Source organism: Phaseolus vulgaris, chromosome 8, assembly GCF_000499845.2.
Source record: "Phaseolus vulgaris cultivar G19833 chromosome 8, P. vulgaris v2.0, whole genome shotgun sequence".
In the NCBI taxonomy this organism is placed as follows: domain Eukaryota; kingdom Viridiplantae; phylum Streptophyta; class Magnoliopsida; order Fabales; family Fabaceae; genus Phaseolus; species Phaseolus vulgaris.
The window spans coordinates 2,349,942-2,364,005 of record NC_023752.2 but is presented as its reverse complement, the minus strand read 5'-3'; the positions used below and the strand labels follow the sequence as shown (position 1 = coordinate 2,364,005).

The window sequence follows — 14,064 nt, the reverse complement described above, 5'->3', positions numbered from 1 at the left end:
TTTAGAACTAGACTTTGTAAATATTGGCTTCCACAGTCCACTCTGTTCTGCAAATCTCACCCAGCTATCTGTACTATCCCTACTTTACACCAATTCAAGTGGACTATTTCCATCTTGGATAACCAACCTAACCAACTTAGCTTTTAGGGTTTAGGATTTACATTTGCAAGGAACAAGAAGTTGGTCACAAAATGTTGTAGCTCTATCTACTACACAAGTCGAGAACATGACAACTACTTAAGCTTGCAAAGAAGTTATCTGGATTCATAGTTAATGGAGGAACTTGGACGTGAGCAATAAAAATGTATTGTATATTGTGATAATTGGAATGTCTTGCACATTGGAAGAAATAATAGGATATATCAAGATCTCTTCCTTTTATTTTCTATTGTTTTAGTGTTTGATAGGACAATAAACTTAAGAAAGAAAATTAGTTTTATATACCCAACATATTAATGAATGAACATGTGTTTATTGCAGTATAAAGAGACATAAACCTTCCCGGCTTAAGACAACTCATCAATATGAATTTGTTCAGTCAAGAACTCTAATCTCTGTGAGGTGCTCTTCCAAAATGGTACTGAATTTCTTCATTTGAATCTTCTGAAGTGCTAACCCAACTTCAATTCGACCTTCTTTGTCTCTACAGTCAGAAAGGGAAATTGTTCCTGAATTATCTACATGAACCACGTCACTCTTCTTAGGCTTTCCCCACCCAAAGTCAGTTTCATACACTTCCAGATTTGGCGACCCTGCAATTATTGTCATATGCTTCCCCAACGTGGCAAATTCAGTAAAATTTGACATCAATGTTTCAGCCCCTTCGAATGTTCCATGTTGCAAATGTCTAACTTCACTACCAATAGCAATGGCTGCCTCCAAAATACCATTTTCCCCAACAAGCTTGCTCCTCTTGACTTCAGCATTGCCACAAACCAGACAATTTCCAAAATATTCCACTGGAATTGAAAATTCAGGACGATTACGACAATCTGCCATAAAGGCCAAGATGTAGGACTCATCATTATTGGCAAGTACAGTAGCAGATTTAATCTCTTCTGATTTGACCTTACAAAACCAAATCAAAGCAGAAGTCACTACAAAGGTTGTTATGTGTGGTAATTCTAGACCATGGCTTTTGCATTTAATAGAGACCCATCTCTTGAGTTTCTCAACATGTTCATGACTAAAGACAAACGTGTGCCGCACCATGTCACTAGGAACATCACGTATTTCGCCCTTGGACTCTACATTTTCCGGTAAAAAATTCAACAATTTTTGTAAGAAAATGTGCTTAAGGCCTTTTGGGTCTTGAATGATATCCCTATTGTGCAGTGGCAGGGCAATGGAAGCCAAACCCAAGTCTCCATTAGACTTACAAACAGAGGCCCAGAATTTCATGAAGTGATGAAAAGCTCTCCCATCAGCAGCCGCGTGTCTGAAAGTGATGCATATGGTGAAGCCAGAATGGGGCATAACAGTGACCTGAATGGCCATGATAGGGATAAAAAACGTGCCATCTTCTAGAGTTTGTGGTGGAGGCAACACAGGAACAAAAGGGTGCAAAGCTGTGACATCTTTTGGGGAATCAGAGACAAGGGTGATGAAATCTGCTGAGGACTGAGCTACTGTGAAGGAGACAGAATGAGGTTGTGTGTAGACGATGTGAGGGGGGTTTGGCTTTGGAGGGAAGACAAGGTTGGAAGAGAAAGGGAAGAAGTGTTGGAGAGTGAGGGAAAGAGAGTTCTTGAGAGTTGGAAGGAGAGTTTGGAAGAAGTGTTGGGTGGAATAAGGGAAGTTATAGAAGAAGATACGTTTGAGAGGGGGGCAACAAAGCCATGGAAGATCGAAGAAAGTTAGAGGGATAGAGGTTGAAGGAACAGAACCTGGTGGAGGACTAACTTCACACTGTTCTATCACCTTCAGTGTGTCAGCCATGGATTACTGGGTTGAACTTGGATGTGAATGTGTGATTTTCACTGCTAGACAAGAACAAACACAGTTACACAGCACTCCAAATCCAAATTCTGATCTATACTGATATAATCATTACAAAGAGACAGTGCTCATTGAAAGATATACATAGAAACTTCCACCATGAAGTTGAGTAATCCAATTTGCCATTTTGTAATCGAATCTTACTTTATTTTAATGGTTGTTTTCTTCTTGCAAGTTTTTATTTTTTAATCAGATTGGTTAGGTGTTCAGTTGATTAACTACATTTTATTTTGTTTTACTTAATGATTTGGCTCCTTTCTAACTACAGTTTCTGACAGCTGATGTCAACGATTGTTTTTTAATTAGCATCAAATAAAATATATTTTTAACCAATAGTTAATTTAATATTATTTTTTCAATAATGAGTAAAAATAAATGTAAGAAATCATAATACTTCTTCCTTTGTTCCTAATAGTAAGATATTATTTTTCAATTTTTCTAGTTTTGTTTATGAAACTATTTTTTTTATTGTCTCCTATATTAATTCTTTTTTATTAAAATACTAGCTACTATTTTAATTCATAAATAATAAATATTATAAATTATTTTTATTTCTTATAAAAACTTCAGAAGTAAAGAATTTGATTTTTTTAAATCTTCAATATTTTTCTCATAGGTTAATTACTTATAGAAATTTTGAAAAAGAATTAAAATTTAGTAGTAATAACTAAATTAACTAACTTTATCATAGGTATGAATTAGTCATCAATTTTACACATTTCGGATTAAAAAGAGTATCTGTGGATGATAATCATTGCTACTTATTATATTATTTTAACATTACAATATATAAATAAACAATAACAACAATCTCAAAAAATAGTTCTTGAAAGGACGAGTCGTGATTTTTTTTTTTACATTCTATATTCTTAATCACTATTCACGTCAAACACCAACTTTGTGGATAAAGAATAAGAAAATGCATTAAGATCATTTTATTAAGTGGTACCTTGGTACTATAACTATAAATGTTTATTATATATAAAATATTTATAATAAATAAATACTTATATATGTATATACAATATGTTATAACACAATTCTGTACCCCCACAATTTTTTAAATCCCAAAAACTTCACCTTTTATTTAAAATCGGGATTTGGGAGTATGTTACGAATTTATAGAATCATGTTGCTTTCTGCATAAGGAAATGATCCAGAAGTAAAGTTTGTCTAAATTGTTAATTTCTGGATTGCTGAATCTGAAAGGCTTAATTTATATTATGGATCGGTGGATCTGGAATGATTTTTTTCAATTATGAATTTCTAAATTAGAATGCATATTTTGAATTACGGATTGACGAATCCGAAATGGTTTTTTCAATTATGAATGTTCTGTAATTTTTTATTTTGGATTAACACTATCATTAATGTACTACCGGAAACACCAATCCAAGAGGTTATCGGACGCGCCAATACAAAATTTTACTGAAAGCGCCAATCTAAAAATTTACCGGATTTCATAATCCGTAACGAAAAAAATAAATGTACAGTTTTATATAGGAACAATTTGTCTTTACACAACATTATGGGGTGCATGAACAAAAATTTATGGGTGCAGGAAGGAAGAAACTGCCTACATTAAATTGAAAACTTATTAATACCTAATACATAATTCAACAAAACCCATCCAACATTTTTGCTCCATTCTGATAAAAAAAAAAAACCATGGATGCTGTTTATCTTCGTGTTTTGACCAATGTGCTCACCATTTCTTCAAAAGCCTTTTGGAAAATCCTCAATCAGAGTTAAAGGAAGATAACATTGCGTAGATAGCTTCTTAGTTATATTCTCGAACAAGAAAAACAAGTCCATAAATTGTAGAGCTACACTCATGCTTGTAATAAAAACTATTATCAATTTAGAAACATAATTTTAACAATATATAAATAAGAGCATCTGCAATAACTTCCCCGTTTGGAGTAAACAAGATTTAAAAGTTCAAATTTATTCTTCACATTTCTTTACAATACATTTATTTGCAATCTATTTCCTTCCCTTCCATAATACAGTATCCAAGCCAATACTACAAAAAAAAAATACCCCAAATCCAATATAACTATTAAAAAGAATGATTCAACTCATCTTCTACTGAGAAGTTTTCTATATTTATATCCAGCAGGTGTTTAAAGAGTAATTGTTAGCATAGCTTTACTGCAAAAGTTTAACTCTAGTCATAGACTGATAAATGTTGAACAGCAACTCCAATGCTGAAGGTGCAGGTGTGCAGGGTTATTAAGCTATTGTGTGCTTAGCCAACATCATCATCCTAATCTTGGTTAATCAATCAGTAAAATACAAGCTTTCAGATCAATTGTCTCTATTCATCTTTTGCGCATACACGTTCTGCACAAAGAAAAAGTTGAAATGCTTTAGGTTAGTTATATATATGTACACAGAAACAAATGCAATGATAAATGAGGATTCATAGTTTACCATATTTATTCCAAACTCGATAACCAATAACATAGCAATAGATGCAGCAGCAGCAGAAGAAGAAAAGTGTAACTTATTCAATAAATATGAAAATAAAATAAGAATGAAGAAGGGAATCAAAAGAAAAATGCGTGCAATCGGAAGATCAAATTAGATGGTGGACATAGATTGTGTGGTGTCACAGCTAAACAGTTTGAGAACTATTTTCTACAAGGCCAGCAGAGATAATTCCCCTTTAGACAAATTTAGAGAAACTTGTAACAGATAGCTTCTTGTCAAGAACATGTAAATAGATCATTTATAAAAGCCAAAGTTGTTATTAATTGGGATATCTAATAAGAAACGGGATGACCAAACCTTTGGCTACATTAAAGGAATACCAAGAAAGGCTCTATACTGGAAAGTGTTGATCACAAGGAATACAGTTCAATAAAAAGAGCAAAGGGAATATCTTAAGAATCATTACGTGAACAATTAAAAGAACTTCTTTTAACTATATTACTTAAATAAAAAATAAGGTTTTTTAGGAGAACTCAATGATGTAAACTTATCCACATGGGTCACTGCACCTGGTAGGCTAAAGCTTGGTTGTTGTATGATATATGGGTATTTTGATAGACAGGAATGCATGTGACTCTAAGGATATCTCTCTCCCTCTTCCTTATCAATCTTCTTAGATAGGATTGTGTTAATGTCCTCTCTTTTATTCTTTGTTCATGTTGTTCAAAAGGAATTCCTATTGCTGTATGAAAAAATATTGGACAGCTTTGCAGTATGATGACTTTTTTAGCTGGCCCACTGTTTTCTTTTCTATTTCCTTCAATTCAGGGGGGGATTTCTTATGCTCCCTCCAAATGTACTTTCTCAAATATATTGTTCTTCCACAAATTTGAAGACTAAAGAACATTCTACTGTAACTAAATTTTATCTTTTCTACTGTAACTGCTTTTAGGTTCAGTTTCATTTCAGTTGCTTTCTCAAGGGCAACATTGGATCTAAATATAAATACTAGGACGATGACATTAGCTGCCATTAATTAAATCATTCATTATACCAAAGTTTAAGTTGAACTATTATTCCAATATTTGCTTGCACTAAACCAGAGAGCACAAACAGATAATAAACATAAAAACAAGTGCACACACACATAAATAAAATGTAATAACCAGAGAGGAAGAGTTTCTTACTCAGATACTCATAAGTCAATATCATCGAAGTGCCCCATGCTGACATGCTAAAGAATCTTGGGCCAAACCCTCTATAAAAGCCTTTCCAACCATCTTCATTCATTAAATCCTTAGCAACTTGTTTTATAGAGCTTTTATTTTCATGACCCATTACCTGAAGTGTAGAACTAGCCACTCAGAAAAATTTAAACAGGGGGTAATTGGAATAAAAGTATTTTCGCAAGTTAAATGAAAACACTATGTTCATGAAATGTTCATTTCATTCTTTTATTCTCCTTTTAGTCTTCTCGTGGAGAATGAGGGTGCAATCTACCATTCACCCTAATAGTTCAATGAACTAATTCTGTATATACACTGAAGCAATAAGTGTATAATTATCTCTTCATCTTTACAATCTAAAGTGAAGATGATATGCACATAAAGAGAAGATGAGAGAGCTAAGAAAATATTCATGAACAGAACTACATGAAAGAAGAAAAACCTGCTCTAGGGGGTTGTAGTGATCAGTGACCACCGAAAACAATGAACTAAAAAACAGAAATAAACCCGTTCAATGAAACTATGCAAACCTGTAATCGTGTCTTGATAGTATCCAATGGGGTTGTAATGCAGGATGAAGATGCACCAGCAATAATCCCTCCCAAAGCCTGAACTAACATTATTTTCTGCATACTAGGAATGTGTTCATCATATTTGGTATCATGGCCCAAGAATCTGTTCATGCAAACAGGTGCTAATTGCTTTTAATATAGAAAGTTTGCATGATAAGAAATAAAAATAATAGCAAGCACGTGTACTAGAAGTGAATTACCATATTATTTACTAAAAGCACCACCATAAAAAATATTGAACCAGAAGCTTACAGCAGAAACTGCTATTCTCTTTTGGCAGGGTTTCTCTCACCAAAGAAGAAATTCTACCTTTCCTGACTTAATATAATTTACCGTCAGCCTGCAGAATGGCAGATGCAAATACGGCATCATACACTTCAACTGGTGTAACTCCATGATTAGAGACTGAATCTGTTACCTTATCTGACCAAGATCACATTGAACTTAAACATGTCCTAGGAACACAACAGGCTTCCATAACTCTAACATAGACGGAAGACAGACCTATAAGCGATGTTGTGCATACATCATAATTAACATTTGTATAGAAGACACCGTGTATTTTAATAAAGAATAACCTTTAAAATGGATTAAGACTTATGAACACTATCAACGGACACTCATACTATAATCAAAGAGATATATATTTTCTTATCATCTGTCAATTGATATAGTATAAAAATAACTTAAAAGGTAATGCAAGAAAGATTCAGTTAGTATCATATTTTACCTCCAAATGTAGCGTTGGCTTGAACCATAGCTTGCCCACCATACTGCACTAGCAGGTGAATAAGTAATAACAGACAGACCAAACCCTCTATACAATCCCCGGATGCCATCAGATCTTAAAACCTTGCGAGCAACATCCAAACCCCCGCTATATTGGGCATGGCCTGAGTATCCTTGCACCATCAACTTTTGGCTAACCTGAATATCATTCAACGTGAATTAGATATTAGAATTATCCATAATGAGGTAAAGCAAGAAAAGAAATGAGACCAAATTAATAGAATAAGGAACTTCCATACCACCAAAGAAAGGGCAGAAAAAATAAAAATAAAAAATAGCTTTCTGTATGTTTCTGAACATCAACCATTACAATGCTTTAAAAGAAGCACCACTAGAACACCATGACAGACAAAATATATTTATAACAAAAAACTAAAAAGTTTGCGATTTGTAAGGTGTTACATCATTATACAATGGAATACACCATTGGTACGAAGACTAACACATCACTGCTAAACATTGCTTTCCATCCTTCATCCAAATAAATCTTCTGAGCTTTTAAAGAACCAATTTTGCATTTTATGTGTCCTACGTTGTAAATTCTAAAAAAATTACGAGCATTATTTTCCCAATGGGAGTTTTACTTAAGAACATTGGGAAGCATTTAAAATAAACACTTAATATTACTTTTAAACACTTAAAAATTGGATTATCATACCACATCAATTGGTACAAACACAGATTGAGCAAAAATCGATGATGTCATGCCTGCAACTCCATTTGCAATGGCAGCTTGGGTAGTTTCAGATAGTTTAAACGGTTCAAGCATTCTGAAAGCAGCCACCTTTGTGGTCTCTAGAGTGGAGAGGAATATTATTCGGGCAGGAATAGCACCAGTGATAACTGTGCCAAACCCTCTATACAGACCAGGGACGCCATCTGTTTTAAGTATTCCTTTCATAACAGATAACACATTTCTCTCTACAGCATCCTTTGTGGCAACCTGCAGCCTAGTTTTCACAACCGAAATGGGGTAAAGTGCCACCGAAACACCTGTAAAGAGTCCAGCTCCTACGACATAGAACCTAGTTTTATCTAGCCTGTAGAATTGGGAGAAGTTCATTAGGATAAAAGCTTGTAGATGCAAAGTTCAATATAATACCATGGTCAAAAAGGTCAAAGCATCTGCAAGATATTTTATTAATAAATCAAAGTAAGGGCAAGAAAGAAGATGGCCTCAATCTGCAAGATATGTTAATCACTTTTCAGCGGTTCCCATCAAATCTGGAACTTCAGAAGATTTTTTTCTCCCTTTTCCTTTCATGAAAATTAGCTTACCCTTTTATAATTTTCACTGGATTGAGAGAATACAAACACAGCAGGAGTCATAACTCCCCCACCCCCAAAATAATTATTCCAAAGGAAAAAACTTTAGGAACCATGGCATATCAATTGATAATTTTTAAATGATGGGTATGTCGAAATACAGCAAACAAGAACAAAAATAAGAAAACAACTGCATCATTCAGAAAATTAAAATAAAAAAGGAGAAGAAGAAGAAGAAGAAACAGTACTTGTCCCAGTTTATCTCGGTCTGACCGAAGGACTGGGCCATTGGAAGAATGAAAAAATCTCTCTCAGAATAGAATCTAAGAACACGATCGAGGTTGGCTTCCTTGTCTTGTAAAATTGTAAATTCTAATTCAAAGAACACGATAGTTGCAAATAAGGAAAATGGTTTGTTGAAGATTTGGTGAAAAGGCTGCGGCGTACGCGGAGTTGTCTTTGTGTTGTGGGAGAAGCACGCATCCCACGCCTTCTAATTTCAATTCCTTCATTTTTATTTTACTTTGACCATTCTCTATTCTCTTCTTCTCAACGCAGACCAATCCAATGGAATTATAATCTTCACATTTCTCATCATTTCCTCCAATACAAACCCCTATTAATTTAATTTATAATCACCAAGTGAATCTTCTTCAGAGGGAGAAGACTTCATTCAATTTTTTTATATTCGTATTTTTTTATTGACTATTTGTGTAAATTTTTTTACAATATCCTGTGTATAAACTAAACTTTTACTTTTCTCAATTTTATCCACTCAAAAAACAATTTATTCAAATGTTATTTTCATTCTCATTTTATTTGTCTTTTAAAACAGTCTGAATTTGTTACGTAAATTAACGTAACAATAATATTTACTGCAATAATATACTTGAAGTGAGGATTAAAATTCAGAACTTATCATTGACTTCATCTTTATTTTATGGATATAATTTATATATATTTTAATGTAAATAAATTCTTATAATTTTATTTTTTAAGTAATTATTTTCAAAAAAAAAAAATTAGTTTTAATAAAAAAATTCTCTTTTTACTTACTTTTTTATATATATACAATCTGATTTCACTTTTTAAATAATTTTTTTAATTCAAATAACTATTCACAATAAAAAAAAATTATGTTATTATTAAATTATTTTTTAGAAAAATAGTGATTAAAAGATCATTTAATTCAAATAGTTAAAAAAATAAACGAAGATAAATGTTATATAAAATAAAGACTAGTACTCTAAAAAAATGTGGCATGTAATTTCTAAAATTTAGATATTACTCCTTCTTTATTCGTATTCTTGAAACTAGAAATATGTTATAATCTCACAATGATAAAAGGAATTAAGTATAAAAATAATCTTGAATTTTTAAAACAATATCAAGTAAATATTAATAAGCTTACTTATTACAAACTATTATTATTTAGAAATTTTAAATAAAATAACATATTGTAAAAGAGAAAAGTTAGAAAATAAAAATGTGATACTCTACTATTTTATATAAAAAAAAAACAATAATAATTTATATAATAAAAACTACAAAAAATGAAATATTTTACTATAAACAAAAATAGTGACTTAAATAATATTATTTATATACTTAAATTATTAAATAAAAAAAACTATCTAATACTACTACTAGGGGGAAAAAGTACTTTATGCCTCCATATTTTTTATAATTACAAGAATTATATATATGTAAGTTTCTTTCCATTATGTTTTAGGTTTATTTTCTACATTTCATTTTTTGTTTTGTTATATATATTTTTAATTATATTAGTATTCATTATTATTATAAAAAATTTCACTGTAACTTTAAAATACTATTAAAAAAAATAGGAAAAGATTTTTGTCGGCAGAATAATTCATTACATTATATTGTTGTAAGATTATACATTAATGGAGTCAACTAACTTAACTATATTTCTAGTCTGATATATTACAAGATTAAACTAAAACTTCATGGCCAAATCTCTCAAGTAGTTCCTTCTCTGCATTTATAAGCTTCTACCTCAAAGGAAAGATACTCTGCAGATTTTGTTGACTTTTATAAACATGATCTGCTTTTATTGTGCGAATTTTAATGAGTTTGAGTTTCTTTGACCAAAAATAAGAAAATTAAAAATTCATAAATTATTATCTTAAAATTTTGTTGTTTGATAGTTTGTTAATAATGAATCTTCCCTTTTTCAATATATATTGACGCTAGCGCTTCTTGTGCCTCTTACTATGCAATGATGTGTTTGTAACCTTTAAAAGTTTGTTGACTTTGAGGTCAGCGCTTGAGGTTCTTCTGGTGCAAAGGTGTTGCTAAAATATTTTGCAGCAAGAAAAAAAATGGGATTCTCTCTGTTACCAAAACCAACTCCTTGCATTTTGTTCTTGGTTCTGCTTTCTTCTACTTGCTTCACTTCAACAGGTTCACTCCTTTGCTATTGTTTTCTTTCTTCCTCGTCTATGTCTTGAAAATGTAATTGCTTCCTTGTTTTTTGAATAATGGGTTCTTCAGTTTTCGTTAAATGCATAACCTTTTTATGGTGGTCTTCTGTTATGTTGTATATGGACCTTGCGTCCTGTTGGATTTTGATGTGCATAGGTATGCCTGAGAAAGATGCTACATTTGAACTTGATAAAGAAAATGTGGAAACTTTTTACCATTTCTTAACTTCTGGCTGCTGATCTAGTTGATGTCAAGTATATTTAGTTAAAGTGTGTCGTTTAGCTTGATCTGATTCTATGAAGATCTAGATATGGAACAAAAAAATTATATAAAATTGTGTTATGACTATTTGGTAATTAGAATAGTTGCTTTGGCATTTGAGTCATCTGAGAAATAAAGTTATGATTTTTTTATTTTTTTTTAAATATGTTTCTAAGTTGGAGATTGCACGAGATTTGTCCCCAAGAACTCCTGCAACTGGGAAAACTCCCCATGAGTGGGTGGTGATCACCAATAGAGATTTGTTTTGGCTGTAAATGGAATAATTCGTGTGTAAAGCTCCTCTCAGATTTTGGATCCAGTATATATAACTCGCAGTTCTTTGTCATTATTAGTATACGGATCATGAATCATTCTACAAGAAATAAATATGCAAAGATGAAGAACTATATCTTCACCCATAAAGAAAATGTGTGCTTGCTTCTTGCTTTCCTTTTTTATGACTACATAAGCAAGTAAATGATTGGAATATTTAGAGGTTCACCATTTATTTGCTTACTTTCTTTTCCTTTTAATCACTTTCCACTTGATGTTGGTTGTTTATCTTTCAGATGCTTATGATCCGCTTGACCCAAATGGGAATATCACAATCAAATGGGATGTTTTATCCTGGACCCCTGATGGATATGTAGTAAGTACATTCATCACCCATTAATATGAGAACATATGTTGTACATTATGCATGCTGTTGAAATGTCTTTTTTTGCTTTTCTTTCCACTGCTTGGTTGCATCTTTTGTAAATGATTTGTTTTGGCTTAGTTTTGTCGGGTTAGTTATTCAGAAATCTAAGAAAGAATTGAATGTACAGGCTGTTGTTACAATGAACAACTTCCAAAGATATCGTCACATTACATCACCTGGCTGGTCACTAGGATGGACATGGGCAAAAAGGGAGGTAATATGGAGCATGATGGGAGGGCAGACCACTGAACAAGGAGACTGCTCAAAATTTAAGGGAAATATTCCACATTCTTGTAAGAAAAATCCAACAGTGGTAGATTTGCTTCCTGGGACACCTTACAATCAACAAATTGCAAATTGTTGCAAAGGTGGGGTGCTCAGTTCATGGGTGCAGGATCCAAGCAGAGCAGCTGCATCTTTTCAAGTCAGTGTTGGTGATGCTGGAAACTCAAAGAGAACTGTCAAACTCCCAACAAACTTCACCTTGAAAACACCTGGACCAGGTTATACTTGTGGAAAAGCTAGGATTGTCAGACCCACTAAGTTCATTACTCCAGACAAAAGGAGAACGACCCAAGCACTGAGTAAGTTATAGGATTTTAATTGCATTTTCACAGTTGTCCACTCAATATGATCTCTATTTTCATCCTGCCTCCTATCAGCCTCATATTCTGTTGTTGGCAACTAGTAGTTAAGGATCCAGAGTTAATTCTTATTCTCCCTATAAATGTGGGTTTGATTCTTCTTAAAACTCTTTAGTCTTCCCTAGTGAGCAAACTTCTCCTGGAAGATCTTCTTGTTCCAAGGGACTAGTTGACTAATTGTGATTGAGTAAAACTGCTTGTGATTTAAGCTTGTGAAGTAGTCCTTTGGTTGGCCACTATTAACATGTCCGTGTTTGAAAACCCAATAAGTTAAGTTGGTGTTAAGGTCACTTGTTTTGTTAGCTTGTGGTTTTTATTAAAGATGTTTCAAGTGTTTCTCCTCCTGGGATTACTTACCACTTTTGTTTTCCAGTCTCATACTCTTCATTCATCAAAGTTTGTTGATACCAACATCTAGGACACACGTAGCTAATTCTCTGCTTAAATTTAAAACCAATTGAAGTTTACAGTTGTTATGAAGAACTGTCAGCAAATTCCTACAATTTATTGAATCCTTAATTTCGTTCTTATTCATTGCAGTGACATGGCAGGTGGTATGCACATATTCACTATTTCTAGCTCATAAAACTCCCACTTGCTGCCTCTCGCTTTCATCTTTCCATAATAATACTATTGTGCCTTGCCCAACATGTTCATGTGGCTGCCAACGTAATTCATCTCAGTCAGGGAAATGTGTAAAGTAGGTTTACAATCTATGAATCTCCATCGTAAAAGTATAGTGATTTCCTTGTACATACTAAGTTGTAAAGTCATATTTTTCCTTTCTTTGTGTGGTTACAGTCCAGGTACACCACATTTGGCCTCATTTGTTTCTGGCTTTGGGGAGAACAATCTTTCACCTATGGTTCAATGTTCTAATCACATGTGTCCAATCCGAGTCCACTGGCATGTTAAGTTCAGCTCCGAGAAGTACTGGCATGTGAAGGTTATGATTACTAATTTTAATTACAGGATGAAATATTCTGACTGGAACTTGGCTATTCAACATCCGAACTTTGACCATCGGACTCAAGTGTCCGGTTTCAACTACAAGCTAATAACTCCTTATGCTTCAATAAGTAAGTGTGTGATGTGATCCTAAATTGTATGTTTCAAAATTCTGAGGCTACAAATTTTCTTAAATGCTGTTAAATTTCTGTCTTAATTCTTCGTCATAATAAAATATCAAATTTTTCATCATATTTTGGTTTGAACAGATGATACAGCAGAGTTGTGGGGAATGAAGTCCCAGCATAATGATGTTCTCAATCTAGCTGGCCCGAATGGCAAGGTTCAAGGAGATATACTCTTCCGAAAGGATAAAGCAACTTTAAGTTTTGATAAGGGTTGGGCTTTCCCTCGATGGATCTACTTCAATGGTGACATGTGTGTGATGCCACCACCCAGTGCTTATCCCTTTTAGATTATAATCAGATTGCAGTTTTCGATCTCAACAAGTGTCCTGTACTGAAGACAATGAGCATGAGGATAAGGAAACGAAACAAGTTGTCAAAGAGTTTGCTGAAAAATTTTCTGCATTATTTCTTTTAAGACCATAGTCTTTGCTTTGTTGCTTTAAAAGCTCAATAAGGTTGGTATTCGGATATAATCAAGTAAGCATTGTGAAGTGTTTTCGTAGTATTATTAGTAAAGGCTGAAAACAAAGTATCATACACAGCTTGTCAAATTAGTTGATAATAAAGGATTCTGCAATCTACAACAAA

The 14,064-nt window shown here is 33.0% G+C and overlaps 3 protein-coding genes across 3 annotated transcripts in view; 1 reads left to right on the top strand and 2 right to left on the bottom strand.

Moving 5' to 3' along the window:
- The window catches only part of LOC137825473 (coumaroyl-CoA:anthocyanidin 3-O-glucoside-6''-O-coumaroyltransferase 1-like), a 48,543-nt gene extending 46,430 nt beyond the window's left edge, over window positions 1-2,113 (bottom strand). Inside the window, exon 1 of the mRNA XM_068631140.1 lies at window positions 498-2,113. Within this exon, the coding sequence (XP_068487241.1) occupies window positions 535-1,938 (1,404 nt within the window). The 5' untranslated portion in view covers window positions 1,939-2,113 and the 3' untranslated portion in view covers window positions 498-534. The remainder of the gene's footprint in view (window positions 1-497) is intronic.
- Window positions 2,114-3,914: 1,801 nt separating this feature from the next.
- Window positions 3,915-8,942, bottom strand: LOC137825472 (uncharacterized). The gene is made up of 6 exons (XM_068631139.1): window positions 8,536-8,942; window positions 7,680-8,061; window positions 6,963-7,159; window positions 6,191-6,335; window positions 5,622-5,775; window positions 3,915-4,344 (listed from the first exon to the last, which is right to left on the bottom strand). Exons 1-6 carry the CDS (start codon window positions 8,574-8,576, stop codon window positions 4,319-4,321), a joined length of 945 nt encoding a protein of 314 aa, XP_068487240.1. The 5' UTR covers window positions 8,577-8,942; the 3' UTR covers window positions 3,915-4,318.
- A 1,321-nt stretch (window positions 8,943-10,263) lies between these two features.
- LOC137825471 (protein COBRA-like) lies at window positions 10,264-14,013 on the top strand. The gene is made up of 6 exons (XM_068631138.1): window positions 10,264-10,714; window positions 11,566-11,645; window positions 11,824-12,280; window positions 12,881-13,040; window positions 13,142-13,419; window positions 13,558-14,013. The coding sequence occupies exons 1-6, from the start codon at window positions 10,633-10,635 to the stop codon at window positions 13,761-13,763; spliced, it is 1,263 nt and encodes a 420-aa protein (XP_068487239.1). The 5' UTR covers window positions 10,264-10,632; the 3' UTR covers window positions 13,764-14,013.
- Window positions 14,014-14,064: the final 51 nt, after the last annotated feature.